Source organism: Neolamprologus multifasciatus, chromosome 16 (genome assembly GCF_963576455.1).
Source record: "Neolamprologus multifasciatus chromosome 16, fNeoMul1.2, whole genome shotgun sequence".
Classification (NCBI taxonomy): domain Eukaryota; kingdom Metazoa; phylum Chordata; class Actinopteri; order Cichliformes; family Cichlidae; genus Neolamprologus; species Neolamprologus multifasciatus.
In genome coordinates, this window is record NC_140454.1 from 22,104,839 (window position 1) to 22,124,610 (window position 19,772).

At 38.4% G+C, this 19,772-nt stretch overlaps 1 protein-coding gene and 1 non-coding gene across 4 annotated transcripts; both read right to left on the minus strand.

The window, feature by feature from the left end:
• Positions 1-604: 604 nt before the first annotated feature.
• trnar-acg (transfer RNA arginine (anticodon ACG)) lies at positions 605-677 on the minus strand. The gene has a single exon. It is a non-coding gene; the product is annotated as a tRNA-Arg (tRNA).
• Positions 678-7,422: 6,745 nt separating this feature from the next.
• Positions 7,423-17,455, minus strand: arsh (arylsulfatase H). 3 transcript variants are annotated; one of them, XM_085135849.1, is made up of 11 exons: positions 17,245-17,455; positions 16,407-16,559; positions 14,531-14,652; positions 14,298-14,420; positions 13,864-14,066; positions 12,512-12,732; positions 10,860-10,996; positions 10,475-10,612; positions 10,138-10,297; positions 9,859-9,980; positions 7,423-8,787 (listed from the first exon to the last, which is right to left on the minus strand). In XM_085135849.1, exons 1-11 carry the CDS (start codon positions 17,247-17,249, stop codon positions 8,378-8,380), a joined length of 1,794 nt encoding a protein of 597 aa, XP_084991975.1. In that variant the 5' UTR covers positions 17,250-17,455; the 3' UTR covers positions 7,423-8,377. The 3 variants fall into 3 exon arrangements, with proteins under 3 accessions (XP_084991975.1, XP_084991973.1, XP_084991974.1); XM_085135847.1 differs by having other exon boundaries at positions 17,174-17,455; XM_085135848.1 differs by lacking the exon at positions 17,245-17,455 and having other exon boundaries at positions 16,407-16,600.
• Positions 17,456-19,772: the final 2,317 nt, after the last annotated feature.

The window sequence follows — 19,772 nt, forward strand, 5'->3', positions numbered from 1 at the left end:
GGCTTAATCTGAAACTGAACCAGTAGCTTAGAAATAAAGCGGTATTTTACCAGATGACGGGCTCTGTGGTAGTTTTACTTGTTAGTTTAGGTTGTGTGTCTGAAGTGTTTTCCAATCAGCAGCGGCTTATGTATGAACCCAGCAGTATTAGAAAGGCTTGTTCAGATAATGGGTCAGCTGCCACAGGTGTAATGCTGATATACAACATCAGGTTGTTCAATTTAAAACAGTTTCCAGAACATAAATGCTAAAATGACTTGGTTTCAGACAGGAGCAACTGAGAGGCAGTATACGATAGGTAAGAAATCATACAAAGCTATTCAAGGGTATTCACATTTTTTAATAACATTTTTTTTGAAAAATCCATAAGATTAATCTATTAACCAAGGGCTTTAAAAATAGTGAAGTAAAACGTTAAATTAGAGTGGCATAAAATATAGTTGCACAATACACAAAAGCACTGACTACAGGGCAAGGGTTTATATATTGTGTAGATTTCACTGTATATCTTGAGACCTTATTCTACACTATATGGATAAAAGAACGAGGTGAGATATTTAGCATTTCTTAGTCCCAGAGATGGGAGATTCATAAGAAATAGCTTCGAGCCAGCCAGGAGTCGAACCTAGAATCTTCTGATCCGTAGTCAGACGCGTTATCCATTGCGCCACTGGCCCTACTGACCGCAGTGGCGGTGTGTGTGTGATTTTTTTGTTTTTAGCTCAGCTGCAGGGGAGCGATAGAGCAGAGGGTTTAAGATGTGGTGTCAGAGGAGGCTGACCCACACAGCTGTTCTCCATCACCTGGTCATGCTTTCCTTACTTCAATAGGATGCCTGGACCCGACGGGGAAAGCTGCGCTACAAAGCAGCTGGAAAGCTAGACGAACAAGAAACAACTTGTAAATAAAGTCATTCGCGTGTCCCTAACGCTGCGTGCTTCCGGTCCTTTCTACCGTCACACTTCTTAATCTTTGAATTCAGGTATTTACAGTCCCTTTGCCACAGGTGTATTAAATCAAACACCTAGGCATGCATTCTGCTTTTATAAACATTTGTGATAGAATGAGTTGTTCTTAATGGCCCACTGAAAGTGTGGTGCTGTAACAGCGTGCAGCTATTGTAACAAATGAGTTCGTGGAATTTCTTCCCTTCTAGATATCCACAATCCACTAACAGGTATTATTGCATAATGGACGCAGCTCAACCAGAAAGTGGCAGACCGCATAAAGCAGAGCGGGGTCACCGAATGCTGAGATGAGATATGAGATAGCCTTTATTTGTCAGTTGCAGGTCTTTTGCCCACAACCGAGATGATAGACCTTGCCGACCGTATAATATGTATAATATGTAAGTTTTCCATGGCAGAGCAGATCCTATAGGTGTGATGTGTAGTTGGCCCAGTCCATATATAGCCTGTCTCTGTCTCATTTCCACTTTTTGTAGTCTTACAAATATATAGGACTATTTTCCTTTATCTGGACATTATCCCTAAAATTAGAATGATGCTGAAAAATGAATTGATGCATTCATTCATTAATAGCTCGAACTGTTGTAATTCATTATTAGCAGTTTTTTTTAATGTTCTTTAGAAAACCTTTCACTTAATCCAAAATGCTGCGTTGCTGAGTTTTCTTCCTGTTAAATTCAATTTTTTTCCTTCCTACTATTGCAAAGCCCTTGCTCAGGTGGCTCACTTAATACTGTAGGGTCTTTTATTTACAATATAAAGTGCTTTGAGGCAACTGTTGTTCTAAATTTGAGTTATATAAATAAACCTGAATTGAGTCCCTCTAAATGTCTTTTTTTATTCTTACTTTGTTGACAGTTTATTCTTTCCCTGTCTGCTTTTGAAGAGATCAACCTCTTCTTACGATCTGTGACACTTTTATTTCAGCTTTCTATCATCCACCCTTGTGAGACCCTTTTACCCACAAAATCATTACAGTATGAGTGTCTTACTTTCTCTCCTATTACATGTTCATCTTTTTGTCATTCTCTCTGGTATGACAAAGGCTGGCCCATACTTCAAGAACAATTTCATTCTCTTTATTCCTCCCTCTTACTCTTTCCCTCACCTTTAACTCTTCTATAAAAACATTTTTTGTTCATTTTGTGTTCAGCCGGTACTCCTCTTGTTGGTCACACCTCAAGCACCTCCTGTATTGCTGTAGTTGCCATCTTCTGTTCCCATTATCATATATTTCATCACACATTACCTATCCCTCCATCACTGACCATCCACCATTTCTGCATTACTCATTCCTGCTCTGCTTCCTATTGCCTCAGCTCTCCACGAGCCTAGACTGTCAGGATGAGTTATAGAGGGGATATGTGGTCAGCGGGGTTATGAATGATTCAAACAGCATTTGCTTGTTTTTTCATATTGTTGGACTAAAATTGTAACATTATCAATCTATAGGGGCGTGTTGTACTTTTTTTTTTTTTCTTGTAATGTTAACTTTCTTATTTGAGTTTTAAACGCAAGTTACCCTTGGTGGCATAATATAATAATATGTGTAAATAATACTAAAGTGCTGTGTAAGTATTCCTGGAGCTACTTGCAGTCCCTCCACATTGTTTAATTTTGATAATTTAAATTTCTGTCCTCTCTAAGTAATGAATCTTGCCCCTTAGCCGGTAACTGTGTTTGCTAAACAATACACAGATTCCCCGGGTGGATATTGCTGAATTAATGGCTGTTTAAAAAGAGAAAATAGTTTTTGCATCCATTCCTGTGAAAAGAAAATTCCAAAGAAAATCACTGTGAAAAAAAGAAAGATTGCCTTAAGTGCTTAAAAGTTCTCAGAAGAAGAGCTGGTTCCAAAATCCTACGACCATATGGTATTTTTTTGACCTAATTGATGTCAGAATAAACTGAGTAAACAGCCTCTGGAAACTAGAATCCAGGACAATAAAATGAAAAACCCTAAAAGCTGTCGTGTCCCACCTTAATGAGTGAACATATGTTTGCAGGCCATACATGTAATTTTTAGGCCTGACTGAGATCACTGTGACATCTGCAGCTTGCACTGAAATTGTGCTGGTGTGGGCTGCGTGTGTTTTTGTGTGCAATAAGCTTGATGTGTCAGGCATATGGGTGGGTAGTGCTTTGAAAAGTTGTAATTCTCCTAAATTACATGCACGAGTCTGAAATGTCTACTAACTTTGTGTAATTATGCATTTTGCTGCTGCTACAGTTTGATTTTTTGCCGAGTCAAAGAAGCATGTCTTGGCAACCAAACACTAGATAGCTGATGCTCTTGAGTGGTACGCTGAAAAACAAGTGAAAGTGCTACAGCCAAACTCTGTTGGTTTAAGAGGCATAAGGACAGGAAGAGAGGTTAAGTACAGTGTATGTATGTGTAATGGGTTACAATTGCCCTATTAGCCTAGTTATTTAGCTATCTGCTTCTCATCAAACCCCACTTACAGCACCATCTTCTCTCATCAGAGGAGCTAGATGTTAAAGCCGTGTGTGTAGATGAGCGCATTAATGACTGAAAGTGTTTGTCATTAGTAGCTATACTTCGTTAGTGAGAAAATGTGTGTCTATAGGTTGTGTGTGCTTGTGCATGCTGTGTAAGCTTTATGGTTTAATTATGTGTGTAAAGAAGGATATGCATGTGTGCTGTTGACATGCCACTACAAATACTCTATTCCCTGCCTGGAGACTTGTCCCCTGCAAGAGGTAATTTTAAACATATGGTATACAACATGATACATACTTAAACCACAGACTCTCTGCAACACCATACACACAAACACATACACATGCATACAAAAACCTAGCATGGTCTTGTGCAGCACCACTTTGCTGCAGGTCTTTGGGATCAGTATAAGATCTACATTTAGATACAAGGGCAGCGTACAGACATGCAGAGATTGAGAAAGGCTTAGAGTCAGTACGAGTTTGAGTGTATGTGCATGTTTGTGTGCAGTGAAAGTTCCCCAGCAGAGATGACATTTCATGTCCTGGAGCCTATCTCACATGGTAACAATTGTGCCCAGTCCTGCTGGCACAGATTATACATACATATGATCTAGGTGTAATATGCAATGCACACAAATGTGCCAGCTGCATGGACATTTGGGGTATAAACAAGCACACAGCTATGCATGCAAATATATTGCCTATTTCTCTGCATTAACACATACACAATGCACACACAAATCCAATCAGCACTAATAGCAGCTCGAACATCTCTTCTGCACTAAAAGCCTCATCTATTGACAAACATAACTCTCTCTCTCTCTCTCTCTCTCTCTCTCTCTCTCTCTCTCTCTCTTTCCCTCTGCCTGTCTCTTCTTTTTTTGTGCTTCCTAATGTAATAGTATTGTAATGGTGTGTAATTGCTACTTTACCATGGCAATCTATTGTGGTAGATGAAACCACACTTGAACAAAGCAGACCAGAGCAGCAGACGAACCACAGAGACTTTCAGATGTGTCTTGTTTTCAGAGATAAGTAGATAAATTAACCAGAAGGAGAAATGGATAGTCACCACTAACTGGTGGAATAGCAGTGGTTTTCTTTTGGACTCACTGATCAAAAAAATGTTGCCGCTGGTCCTGGGAAACATTGCATTTGTAAAATCTTGACTTCCCTTTCTTCTCTGCCCACTTTTTACGATTATGCTGTGTGCGTTTGATTCAGTTCCCTGGTCATTTGGCTCCAGGCCTTTGAACTCATGGCTGATAATATTAGAATTCCTTTTGAGGAAATATTAAAGGAATAAATTGATATAGGAGAGCAAAGAATACATCCTGTGCTGCACTTGAAATGTTGAATGTAATGGCATATGCTGTTTTTTGCTCTCCAGAGCAATAATATTGTTAACAGTTTCAGAGTCTGCATTCGTTGTCATAAATTCATGTTTGTTATCAGTTCTTTTCTTTGAACTGCTAACAAACACCTTCTATGTTTATGGGTCTGCTTAGACTGAAGCTATTAAAGGTCGAAAGGGGGTAGGTGGTAATGATTATGCAGACAGCTGATGGTTGTTACAACAGCTGATAACATCAGCTGTTGTAACAACTAAATGCTATTCCACATTAGCTGACGGTTCAGCTCACACTCTTCTGTGTAACCTATTGGCGAAACCTCATATAGGACACACAATTTAAGTTGCTTTAGCCTGGCTACTGTTCCTGCTGCACCTGCAAGCAACTTTGCAACCCACCTCCTGCCCAGGTTCACTTTTTCTTCTTTCTTTGTCTTTCTCTGTATGTGCATAATAACACATATTTGGCATGATGGGTCTGTCCTTAGACCCATCATGCCAAATATAAACTATCATACATGGAATAACTGTCCTGCTTTTACAAAACTGGTGCTAAGCGAACTGGCTCTAGGACAACTTATATGTTTTCAGTTGGTAATTGTTTCTCCATCTGCTTACAAGCAGCTTCATGAAGCCTCCTCTGTCACTGAGCAAGTTGCGAGATATGGCTGGTAGGCAAAGGGTTTAATATAGGTTTCTGTTCCTTCCTCCTGTGGTACTAAACTTAGTAATTTCACTGTGGCATCTCTATAATCATTGAACTGCATAATCCCCTTCTCTTTTTCTGAACCTAAGTATCAAATCACAACCTTTTTTTTGTCTCTTTTTGTGTATATATACAAGTGTTTATCGTCCAGTGATTGTTGCTGTGAATGGACACTAAAAATATGTAACTGAATTGAAGGTATCAAAAAAGTGTATTTGTGTAAATTATGAGTCTTTTTATCTGCTGCATTGTTCCTATGCTGGGGTAAAAACATAAAAAATGAGGCAGCAGTATAGAAAAACGAATTTGAACAGAGCAAATAAAACAGTTTTGGACAGAATGTATATATAAAACACTTCATAATGTGACACTGAAATGGTCAACATCTGAACATTTTCAAAACTGAAATTTCAAATGTCATAAACAAACATATCTTCATTTGACATGTCTCTAAATTGAAATGTTAATGGAAACCAACTGACAAGACATAAAGTTGAATTTCAACAGCAGATTGTCAGAATGTTGTTTTTTATGCTCAATATCACCAAAGCCAAAACACCCCTATAGATATTAGTCTTTAATACAGGAGAGCTATTTCCAGTTTGGTTACATTGCCATACAATTTACCCATCATTTCATGCTCCACATATGTTTACGTGTGTCAGGCGGTGGGTTGTAAAAATGCTTTATGGCGTCCCAGGAAACACTGACCTTTCCAGAAAACCACTGATCTGTTCCAAACAAACATGATATACCGTGCGCATGCATGTTCGCGAGCGTGTGTGCTTTTGAGCTTGCGCGCACGTTCATGTTTTTAGGTAGTTGTGTGTGACATGATGTACAGCCAGTAACATTCCACCCCACAAGCCATCATTAACTATGATGTACAGCCAAATGTCGTTATGTATGGTCGACTGCATGATTTACTGTTAGAGACATAATGGAGTGGCCACTGTAATGAACTTGCTGAGTGTTTGATGTACGGGTCTCTGCTGGAGGGAGAGAAGTAAATACTACGGCCATGATGGCAACAATTACTGTGATGATGAGGATGATGAAATTTCTCTCGTCGCAGACGCAAGTTCAATTTCTAGAGGGAGAGAAGGAGGACAAAAAGGAGGAGGAGATGAGTAGACGAAGGAAGTGGGTAAAGAGAGGAGGGAAGGAGGGGGAGCAATTATAGTCTGCTGCTGTAGCAAACTTTGATGTTTTGACAGCCAGCCACTGCTGGAGGGAGACAGTGGTGATGATGAAGATAATAAATGGTGATGACACTGATGATGGAGAAGTTCACACAGTCTTTAAAGTCTTTTATTATTGAAGATCTGTGGAGCCAGAACATGCCAAACTAGGTCAACCACCCACCCTGCCTCAGTGTCCTTGAGCACTGCAGTTCAGCAGATGACTTTGTGCTCTGATCTTAATGAAAGGGTTTTAAGTGTTTGCAAGATCAAAAAGTATTATTATGTAACCAAAATGGCACCGTTGGGAAGGAAGGAGTCACAGGTGAGGATTTCCGAGGATGGTTAAGGAGAGCACAGACTTAAGGCCATGAGGAAACGTCAAATGATTTCTGGTAATGACTAGTGTTAAAATCTTAATTGAAGTTGATACAATATACTTTACCTCATTTGCGTATTTAAGACTTACTTTTGTAATGTAAATATACATAATATTCTTAATTATAATAATTATGATCGTTATTCCACAGCATAGCAGCCTACAGTGGCAGAACTATAATCTCACACTTAACCCTTAAGTCTTCTGTTTTAAAACTGGAAAGCGCTTCACCAAACTAAACACAGTCTGACTTTGCCCCCTAATGGAACACAGCCTATATTACCTTCTAGAGCAGTTTTGCCTCCATTTTCTGCACTGCTGGATGAATGAATTAACTCCATTAAAAAAATAAATTTAAAAAAAGACAAGAAAAATACAATCAATTCATTTTTATTTACATAGCTCCCAATCACAACATTAGTCATCTCAAGGTACTTCCCATTTTACGTAATGACTCTAAAACACAATAATGCCCTCTAAGCAAACACTTGGCACAGTAGATTAAAGCAAATAAACAAACATTCCCTTTTAACAGGAAGAAACCTCCAGCAAAACCTGACTCGGAGAGTGTGGACATCTGCCTCGACCAGTTGGAGTAAGGAGAAAGAGAAGAGCATAGAGAGAGACAAGGAAAAACAGACAGGGTAAAGCACAATGACCTCACCAGAAGACTGAATGCAGGCAAAATCATTAAAACTCACCGAGCTTTTTCTTTTTCCTTCTTTTATATAACAAGCACGGCTAATGTTTTTCCTATTATAAGATGCCCTTTATTTCTCAAGGGCTTGTCAAAGTGGATGAATGCTCACGCTTGACTTGGTGCCAAATACACCTCCTGATGCAACCCTCTCATTTTTCCGGGCTTGGAACCGGCACTAAGGCTTCACGAGCTTGTGACCCCGTGAAGCTGGACTTGTCTCATTGCATGTAAGATGAATGTGGTAACCACTACACCATGAAGCCACTTTTCCCAATACAAATTAAAAGCACTAATTCACTTCACTGAATTATTACATAGCTAAATCTTCCTTGACTCAACTGCACCAAAAATGTAGATTACAGTATCACAGGTATAGTCGTGTGGAGTCCTTAGTCCACGTCAACACTAATACACTTGGTTCTGGATTATTGCTAATTAATTTAATTAGTAATTGTTCAGCTTCTCTCTTCATTTCCACACAATACATTGGTAGCTTTAAACTAAAAGTGCTAGAAATCCAATGAAAAAACAAAAGCACTAATTAAATTATTAAACTATTTTATTTGATTTTTTTTAAACAGCGAGCACCTTCATGAAGCCAAAGTCGTTTGTTCCAACTTTTGTCTTTCTTACATACGAGTTGTGTTCTCTTTGCATCCACAGAATGGAAAAGTCCCGCAGCAAGGCTGAAGCCAGGGTCTCCACAAAATCTTGTCCCAAGTCAGTTGCAATTCGACGCCCTGTTCAGCTGTATTGGCCTCTGAATTAGCATCCGCAGGTGCCTGTTCATTAGGGAGTGTGCTTTTATGTCTCTCCACGGCTTTGGCGGTCTGCTCAAGGATTTCAGCATATCGGGGCTCAGCATCAGGAGTCAGAGGCCGAGACTCTGAGGGATCGTGGAAGAGGTTATACAGTAGCGGCGGGTCATGGTGAGTCACATGCTCTCCATGACAAAGGCAAATCTTTGTGTCATAGCAGCCACCGGCGCCCGGGGGAAAAAAGTTGGGAGTGAAGAAGTGCACCTTGAAGATAGAGTCACCTGTATGGAAACACACATCGGTGAACATGATATCAACATAGTGTGGCAAGAGAAAAAGTGAATTTTTTAAAAATTATCTTTATATATAAATGTATGTATTGAAATCAGGTCAAATCTTTATCGAGGTCATAATCATGACAAAACCATCAATTTGAACTAGTAGCAAACAAACCATTACATTGTTCTTATAGAAAAGATCATTCAAATGAAAAATGACTAACTAGAGTCAGGCAAAAAGAGTCAGGAGTCCAACCAATGAAACGTAATCATTTGCAACAGACTTACTTTGACCTTTAAAAATAAACATTTCAGGGTTGGAATTTACTAAGAAAATAAATAAAAAACACGAAAAACAAAAACCATCTTCTGCTGTGACGCACGTATCCCAAAAATTGATTTGGAAAGACTCACTGTCATCAATCATTGATTTTTATGAAGCTGGAAAGGTTGCAGCTCTAGAGTTTAGATATTAATCAGTCTACAGCGAACAGTGAACCAGCTAAAGGACAAAACAATCACTGAAGCATCTATTTTAATAAGTCTAACACAAATATTAGGGAAGGTTTGTATATGAACTGATGAACTGTGCAAAGTTGATGTTCTGAAGTGGGACAAAGTTTTTGCTGCACTAAGAAATAAGAAAGAAGTTTTTATGTCCCTCACTGTATTTATTCAGCTTACAATATAAAACATAATAAGAGTACATATAATATGGATGTACTTATTTTATCCTTTAGCCAAAACACCAGACACACCGTCAGCTATTGTTACTACTCTAGGCTAATGCCATCACGTGGTAATAAAAAACAGGCTGATGTCAGCATATTGTGATAAGGCATCAATGTTTTATTATAGCCTTTGCCCTTTGGGGGGCAATTGAGGTCTCTGAGTGCTGTTTTCTATTTCAAGTTTTTGTTACTGAGTACTAAAATTTCTTTTGTTTATATTTACAGATCACATTATTTAAAAACTTTGGGAATTTTTGGCATTAATATCCCTAACTGTAACAAGAAATAAGGAATAAAGAATCAAAAATGTTGATCTTCTAGGTTTATATATGTGTAAACTTACTGCCAGGTGGGTGCCAGCGCACTGCATTCAGGTAGATGCCACAGTAGTGGAACATGAACTCGTGCTCTGATCGTGCAACTTCCCCCTCCAACAGCGGCATGAGGTTATAGCCATCGGATTGTCTGGAATAGCATCCCAAGAAAGAAAGAGGTCAGAACGATGGGGTAAAATACAATCGGAAACTGTTTTAACCTTTTCAAGAAAACGGGAAAGAAACAAGACTCAGTTAATACAATTACACACAATTTAAAAAGCACTTGTGGGAGTGAATTGATATACCTGTCTGGTTGTTTGTCCTTGGCTAAATATTTAAGGGTGGGATACAGATCCATGAGGCTAGTGGGTTCATCCACCACTTTTCCTACTCTCAGCCTGCCTGGCCAGCGGAAAATACCAGGTACCCTGATCCCCCCTTCCCAGCCCCCCATAGCTTTCCCACCTACATGTGAAACAACAGGAGACATAATAAAACACAGAAATGTGATTTTCTTTGGTTTTGTTTGTCAATAGTACGCATGAGATTTAAAATTCTACAAAAATGTCTGAATGCCTGCTATAAAATCTTTAAAGTTTGCAATTTAATATCAGCAAAAAAACAGCTTGACACATTGTTTACCTTTATAGATGCCGTTCCAGCCTCCTTTCTGCCCAATTCGTGAATTAGAATCTTCCAGATGCCCACCATGATCGGATGTAAAGTACATGAGAGTATTGTTGGCAATGCCAAGGGAATCCACCGTCTCTGTAATTTTACCTAAAAAGACAAGCGGCATGGTAAGATAACAGGATGAGGTTGATTTCAAAGGAAAATTAAGAACTGCACAGATTCCTAATTGGTGCAGAGCAACTGATTCACTGAGATCTTACTTTCATACATTTGGCCATATTTTGTAGTGATTATAAAAACATGGATTGCTGACTGCCACAAAGCTACAAGCCACTGGATAATATTTAACACTGCATGCACATGGTGGCACACTTATTTCACCACTCTCACTCACCAATCATCCAGTCCACTTCTTCTAGGTTGTCACCGTAGGCACCATGCCGACTTTTGCCAGCAAACTGTGGTGTTTTAAACATTGGCGTGTGGATATGGGCCAATGAGAAGACTAGGAGGAATGGACGATCCACATTCCTAAAGAGCAGCAAAAAGGAGTTGAACGCTCTCTCAAAGGCCTTTTTTATCTTTTTAATTATTGCCTGTTTTCTTGTCATGGCAGTGGGGACAAGCAATTTCCTGTCATTGTCAACCATAACCAACAATAAACTAATCCCACTCACATAAATTGCCATGTGAAGCTGAAGTCTGATGCAAACTAAGCCACACATTGTCTGTGTGACATTTGATGTTCTATATAGAGTTTTTTTTTTTTAAACTGCTTCAATGAGTTGAAAACAGTTCAAGTGAATCAAAACAACACAGGTCCACACACACAAGAATCTTAGGGCATTTTCACACCCAGAGTTCATTTATTCTGGTGCGAATCAGTTTATGAGTTTAGAAACTTGCATCTTTTTCCAGTGTTTTAGTTTGTTTTCATACAGAAAATAAAAAAATAAAAATGACTAGTTGCTAGTCCGTACAACCGTTTGTGTACTTTGCATATCTATGATACCTGACATGCCTCAGAATTCAAAGCATACCTGGCTACAGGAAGGAATTTAGGCCATACTAAATTTAAGCATACACCAAGCTGTTGGGTCAGATCCTGTTCACACCATAAACAAACCGGTTTGGAGTTTGTCTGGAACCAGACAGAGACCACCACCTCCGAAGGATCTCTGTGGGGTTCTTTTTGTCACATGGGTGCAATTACCATCTTCACATCTGCACAAACAGATGTGATTTAAATGGACTGTAGGTGTTAAAACACCATTAAATGTCCCCCAGTCGCTGAGAGAAGCTGCACATTTTGTAACAATTTTTTGTTTTGAGTTCATTCAAGCCATTGCTTTCATAAAAATGTTCCAGTCGTGTTAACTGATGATATGAAAGTTATCATTGTAGACACTGCCGATTACCGTGACCAATCTTACGTTGAAATTTAAGTAGCTGCCACAAATGGGGTATGGAAATGAAAAACTGTTAAGAGGAAGACACTTTTGGTCATTAAAATTAACAATAGAAACAAATAAAATAAAACTATAATTAAATAAATTAAATAAAATTAGGCAGAAAATAAAATAATTAACATTACCACTAATAATGAACATATGGTGGACAAAAAAAAATAAAATAAAATAAAAAATAAAAAAAAATAAAAAAATCACATAATCCAATAAAAATCCAATAAAAAAAAAAGAGAGAAAATAACTCAAATACTTTTTTATAGATCCTGTTTTATGATTTATTTTGATATCATTTATTTTGGTAGTGATCCCTGTAATAATTATCTGAAATAATGAATGTCCTAATTAGTAAGAATCATTTGAACGTGCACTGATGTCAGTCTGAGTTCAAATGTTAAGGTTAATTTCCTCACAAGGGAAACAGAAAATTATCAGTATTGTTGGAGATCAATCAGCTGTAACTCTAACATAACCATCATATCAAGGTTAACTTCCTTGATAAGACTGCAAACAAAAGACTACCAGTAAAAGCCTCTGCACAAAAGCCATGTGATTATTTGTTTTGCTCCACCATGTTCACCTCTTTATAAAGTTTCGTGCTTCTCCCAGCAATCTCTGGGGCAGTGTCTCCAAGGTCATCGGCTGTTCGATTACTTCTTGGTTCCTCATAATGATGCAGTTCCATGTTGGCAAGAACTTAAAGGGCACATACCACACGGCGGTTGCTAGGATGCAGAGAAAGAAAAGTAGTACCAGGAGCCACAGGCCGACTTCAAAAAGGCCACACACACGGACACACACCTGAAAACATGTAGCACATAGACACACAAACGCTGGATTCAGAAAGATTTGTCGGTTTGTTCTTCCCTAATGACAACGTTCACAGTTATTCCCAGTTTACTTCTAGTGTTTATAGAAAGCGTTTTGGTTTTATAGTGGTTTTCTCACCCAAGGTTTTCTCTATACGCAGGAGAACAAATTAGGTACTCAGGTAATTAGGTACTCGTTATATAATGTTTGCCAGCAACACCTGATTACAAACTACAACTCCAGAGATTATATATAACTGACTCAGTCCTCTCTAACAAAGCCATTTAACCATATTTTCTCCATAACAGACATTTTATTGTACAGATATTACTCCTGTGACCCTTTTCTATTAATTTACTTTTATGCAACTTCATGATACAACCACTAGATGGCATAAGAAACTACCATGAAAGTTAATTATTTTCCCTTAGTGAAACAAGTAGTACATTGTGTCCTTTGTTCACACTAGAACAGAAAATAGAAAATAGTTGTATTTGTTAACATTTGACTAGGAGGAAGTGGTTCCTGGTTTTTGTATTTGCTTTTAATCATTTTTAATGACACAGCTAACTGGTACCCCCTGGTTTCTCCTGGGAATACCAATGCTGCAGGTGAGGTACCATCAATAAACGTTCACGTGTTAACCAAATTTCAATAATGACGTTATTCTTTTTTTCTAGAATAAGTTTCTGGGCGGCGTAACTGAATTTCACATTTGCAGTTTGTGTTTCCAGTTTGTGTTTTTTTTTTTCCTCCAACCTCTTAAGCACATGTCTAAGTGATTACACACATCAGTTAATTTTGCTTTGGGGCAACTAGCACAACGACTCTTTGTTTTCCAGTTTCTTACTCATCGTCTGACAAGGATGTTGTATCCCTCAGGATTTCTTATAATTCCATTCTTTTCAGTAAATATGCCTCTGTGAGACTTCTTTAAAATAAAATGTACCTCATTATGATCTTGTTACGATTATAATTGTATGCTCATGCCAGGTCTCTCTTGGAAATGACTTTTTTAATCTCAGTGAGATTTTTACCTGGATAAATAAAGGATTAATAAATGGAAAAAAAAAAAGTGTGCAGATGAAAACAAAGATAAACTGACAGAAAAATCACACTTACGATTGTGAGAAGTCCAACTCCAAGCAACATGGTCAAATTTTCGAGCGCGTGCTGGAGATCTACCAGCACGTCGCTGCCCTCTCCAGGCACACAGTCATTGAACAGGGTGAATGGTAGACCATAGAAGTAACTGAAGCCATGCTGGTTCGGGTGATGACAGTGATCCCCTCTGTGTTTGCAATTCACACCCAAGTGCCATTTACCTGTAGATATACAATGAAAATGAGATATAGAAAGATGAGATAGCAGAACCATAAATCCTGGGTATGTTTCTTCAGATGAGTTACAGTGCATGCCAAATGCAAACCATATGAATTTCAAGTGCTGCCAGTGCCATCAACCTTTTCTCACTTTCACTGGCAATAAAACATCCCCGGTGTGCAGACCTTTAAGTGCCATTTTCCAAAGGGCCATAGCACATTATGTCATCTCACCCACTAGACCAGTAGTGTATCCTTGCTGCTGCAGTCTCTTAGCAAAGGTGGTCTCACTGGGTGCAAGCCCTCCTGAACCTCCGAGGAACAGCAGCACCTGGATATGCCCTGTGCCAACCATTCCTAGTCAATAGATGCACACATGCACAAAAAATAAAAAAGGTTAATCATATATGGAACATGGAGTTTGTCCAGGTTGCCACTTGCTGACTGAGCGTAAACATGGCTGTTACCTGAGCGGATTGCATAACGGCCCGTCATAAAAGCAGTACGACTTGGGGTGCAGAGTGGAGCAGCTGCAATGTGCTGAGTAAGCTTCACCCCCTCAGAAGCAAGTCTGTCGATATTTGGAGTTCTAAAGAGATTGAACAGATATGACGAAGGGTCTTATCAAGTTTAAACAGAGACACGGTTTTTTTTGGCTGGATGCACGTTCAGATTATTGGTAATTCTGCTCTTCAGACTGAAAAGGAATGGGAGATCATCCACAGACAAGTGTGCTAGTTTAGCCTGTCCCTGCTGCAGATTGCACTGTTTTGAAATCAGTGATAATATGGCACGTATTATATTATTATACACATTTAGCACATTGTAGTAGCATGAACAGATCACACTGTGTGTATCACCTCTACAGGATTTTCTTCCTGCTAATCACCATTGTGAAGATGTGTGATGATGAGGATTTAGGATGTAGTGTGAAGGAGTATCTCATTAACTCCTTTAGCACAAGGAAAGACTTGAAAGACAGGGTTTATATGATGGCGCGGGGACTGAATTTTCAAACGATCACATGTGAGAAGTCACTTAGTTAACAGGTTGTGCTAACTTCAGCGAATGCTTTTGCAAGTTACACCACCAGGATCTGTCATACTTAATATTATAATAATATTATATTATTATGGTTTCCATGTACCCCAGTTTTAAGAAACTAGAGACACACAAATATTCGTGTATTTAACAACATTTTCAAAACTAAGAAAGCTGTATTTCTGTAAAATTAAACAGTGGTGATAACAATATGGCCTATTAATAAATTTTTTTAATGCTACATTACATAAAATCTGGAATGGCTTTAAAATTGAATGAACAGACATATTATTTGGTATGAAGATTGAAATTAACTTTAACTACATTACATGCCATTTTTATTAGGGACTTAAAAGAGAGTTTAGAGTTTAATACAATCCCCAAATATTTATGACAGCCTACAGTTTTTTCCTCCAGATATGTAAACATTAGATTGTACAACAGAGACGCCTTACTTGGTGAAAAGCATACACACTAACTGAAAACAAGACTAATTCAGCCATATGGAAACATTTAAGAGAACATCTGCAAGTTTGTTGGTTGTGTCAGTTTCACTATTACTATACACAAAGAACAGTTCATGCTTGTGTGTAATTAGCAGTGCCATGACATTCACCTGTGATACAAGACTGAGAACAGGAAAATGTTTATATTTGCTTTCAACTGAAGGCCAATTTCACTATTACCACTGACAGTGTGTGACTGGCTGTGTGCTTTCACACATATCTGAAAAACATTGGATTGAAAACATTAATGCAATGCTGGACGGCATTAAGGTCAGTGAGAGATCTGTAGTCCTGAGTGACAGAAGGACAAACTGTTTTGATGACCTGTCAGAGCCAGAGGAGAAACACATGAACACAATAACAAAATAGAAATGACGTGCATGTGCAGACAACAGCAGTGTGTACAAACACAATGAGAAAGGCTAGCATGGGTGGGGAAATGACTGAAGTGCATCAAAGGGATCAAGAACAACTGTAAAATGTCCAATAGTGCTCAGACACTTATAATTTTATTAAATGCCTGACTTCTTTACTTGCTTGGGTTATGGGCCATTCTCATGGTGTGGCTTTGCAATGTTTACTAAAGGATCTGAAGTAGTTCCTCAATTGTAGTTCCTCACTATCAGCTAGTGTTTCAAAGTCTATAATTACTACAGAAGTTTTTTTTTTTAAATGCATATGTCCTTTAAAATGTATTTATTTATTTAGCCAGTAATGAAATTCTAGAAAGGTGAAAAAATAAACTTAAAAAAGAATAGTGGAGCGAAACACACAGCTACACACATTTCAGACTTACCTAATGGTGTCATTCCCGTAGCACCCTATATCACCAATTCCTAAGTCATCAACAACCATTAGAACAAAGTTGGGCTTCTGGTCAAATTCCTTCCCTGTGACATCACTTCCTGCTGTCAGGGGCAGGAAGAGAAAAGGGACCAACAGGACAGACCTAAGAGCAAAACACTGGTTATACATCTGAAGTTCTCTTAACCTCTCAGTAAAATATGTGATTTTAGCCCCCCCACCCCCCCACCCCCCATATCTTGACAATCAGGGGTCAAAGAAACACTGACATATTTTCCGAACCCAAGGTTAGTATTTTTTTTTATCATCATTGGTGATTAAGACGTCGATTATTCGATATTTAAATAAAACCTAGATAAATTCATCAGATTTCTGGACTCCGTATTAGGTTTTGGACTTCAAGCAAATGAAACTTACGATTTCACTTTGGACTCTCTTGCGATTTCATTTGTGACGTGCAACTCCTTTTTGTTTTTTGGATCACATGTTTTACATTTTATATACCAAACCTTTTTTTGTTAATGTATCAACGTGATAACGATTCTTAGTTTTGGTTATAAAACGAATCCAGAATATGACGCGTCTATTGCTGTGATACGTGTTTTGCAACAGCGGCACAGTTTAAGTGTAGTAAAAAAAAAAAAAGTGACACATAGGTGCTGCTGCTCTGAAGCTCGGACTGTCGGGAGAGCAAAGGTGAAATCAGATAGGTGCCTTTTATCTTTTGTTTTAATTTGAGCTCTTTCAACGGGCTCTTACCGTAGCTCGTGTGAGAGCAATTTCATTTGCAGTTGTCTCGATAAGCAGAAATTTTTTCCATCCGAACTCACCTCATAATGGGCTTTCACAATCGTGAATCCATAAACACAGGAGTTCCTTCTTAGCTAAATTCGTTGGCCCCGCCTCGCTGACTGTACAGTACTGTTTCAAGTATGAGCGCAGAACCTTTATTTGTACCGTAATGTAGGACATAAAGGCACAAAAAAACTGCTGTAGCCTGCAAGTTACTGGTCGACACCCCTTGTTTTTGTCTCATACTTTAAAGGTGCACTTTTTTACGGAGCCCCGCAAGGGACATGGGAGAAAAAAAAATGACGACGAACTTTTGCGAGATCTCGCAAAACAAACTCGGAATCTCGCAAAAATTTTGCGAGATTTCGCAAAAGTCCGTCTTATTTTTTTTTCTCCCATGTCCCTTGCGAGGCTCCGTACTTTTTACATATCTTTATCTACTATTATTTTTTCAAAGTTATGATCAATGAATAGTTATTCAGTCCAGTTTAAGTGGTATGGAAATGCAACATGTTGCAAACTATAATGGGAAATAGATGTCAAAAACATAACTATAGCTCTTTTATAGTATATAATAAAGTCATGGACTTATAGGGCATTTGTTGTACCTCAGAACATCTATTTGTGAGGGATATTTTTACACTAAATTATTCTCTTGTATTTTTCATGACTCATTTCATCTCGATACCAAAACAAGACCTTTCATGAAAAATCATTCTACCTGATTAACTTGTTGGGAGCAACTCTATTAGTCACTACCTCGTCTCCATAGTCACTGCTTTGTTTAATTGGACGGCTCACGGTTGGTGTGGGCGTAATGCCGGGGGTGGGGGTGGTGGTGGTACCAAGTGTGTTCATGAAGATAGGTGTGTTTTGCTTACCAAGAAAACATTATGGAACTTCCCACATTCTATCTCTAAGAAACTGATCAGGTGTGTCTTTATAGACCTGTCACAATAAATCAGTTGCAACGGGAGAATAATTATTGTGTGGCTGTCTTTCTATAAATACCTGACATATCTAAGATTTTTTTTCTCACTGAACTTTATTAACTTTTCGACAGATCACATACACAAAAAGCCACAAACACAAAATAGAATAACTTTTACTGTATTTATATCGTATGTATGGTAAAATAACAGTAATTGAAGCTTACTCATTGGTCACAACCACATGCTCATAAGACCCATAGGGCATTGGTGTTTACCATACAGAATTGCACTCCCTGCCCACATTATTAGGTACACCTTGCTACTGGTTGGACCCCCTTTTGCCTTCATAGCTGCCTTATTTCTTTGTGGTATCAAGTCAACAAAATGCTGGAAACATTCCTCAGAGATTTTTGTCTGTACTGATATGATAAAATCATGCCGTTGCTGCAGATTTGTTGGGTGCACATCCATGACAACAATCTCCCGTTCCACCACATGCCAAAGGTGCTGTATTGGATTGCGATCTGGTGACTCTGGAGGCCATTTGAGTACATTGAACTTATTGTCATGTTCAAGAAACTAGTTTCTGATGATCTGAACTTTGTGAAATGATTTGTTACCTTGCAACAAGCAGCCATCAGAAGATGTATACACTAGTTATAAAGGGATGGACATGGTCAGCAACAATACTGCGGCAGGCTGTGGGATTTCAGTGATTCTTAGTAGGTATTAAGGGCTGAAACTGTGCCAAGGAAATATTATATTCATTATAACACCACCATTTGGCCTGAACAGTTGTTAGAAGACAGGATAGATCCATGTTTTCAGTTTCAGTTTTCATTGTCCAGTTTTGGTGAGCTTACATAAATCCTAGCTTCACTTTACTGTTGTTAGCTGACAGCAGCAACGCCTAGTGTGTTTTTCTGCTGTTAAATTGCAGATAAATTGCACTTTTGGAAATGCTCTTCTGTGTGGCTTGGTTGTAACAAGTGGTTATCTGAGTTACTGTTGCCTTCCTATTACCTCAAAGCAATCTGGCAATTCTCCTATGATCTCTGACATCAATAATGCATCTTCACTCAGAGAACTGCTGCTGATTGGAACTTTTCTCTTTTTTTGGACCATTCTCTGTAAACCCTAGAGATGGTTGTGGTGTTTCTGAGTTTCTGAAATGCTCAGACAAGACTGTCTGGCACCAAAAGGGTAGCTTAAATCACCTTTCTTTTACATTCTGACACTCTGAATTTTAGCATGTCATCTTGACCATGTCTATATTCCTAAATAAATTAAGTTTCCAGCATGTGATTGGCTGATTAGAAATTTGTGTTAACAGGTGTACCAGATGAAGTGGCCAGTCTACATGTTTGCCATTAGATTTGAGCACATTAACAAACAAAACAGACATTGTAGAATTAGCAATAAAAACAAACACTGCTTTGACTAATGGGAAATTTAAATACTAATGTATTTTGGCATAAACCAAAGTAATTGTCAAACTACAATAACTTTAGATGGTGCTAATTCAATTAATCTTCTGGTGACCTTGAATGTCCGTTCTACAATAATCCATTACATCACTGAAGAGTTTTTAATGTATACCAAAGTGATGAGCTAGTCTATCAACAGTGGCTAAA

Bases quoted from the DNA above. Each gene is read 5' to 3' on its own strand.
- arsh (XM_085135847.1), bottom strand. From the start codon at position 17,199: ATGAAATTGCTCTCACACGAGCTACG. The intron at 14,067-14,297 runs GTGAGATGACAT...GTATATCTACAG, and splicing joins ATACACTACTGGTCTAGTGG to GTAAATGGCACTTGGGTGTG. The intron at 9,981-10,137 runs GTATATCAATTC...ATGCTATTCCAG, and splicing joins AAGGACAAACAACCAGACAG to ACAATCCGATGGCTATAACC.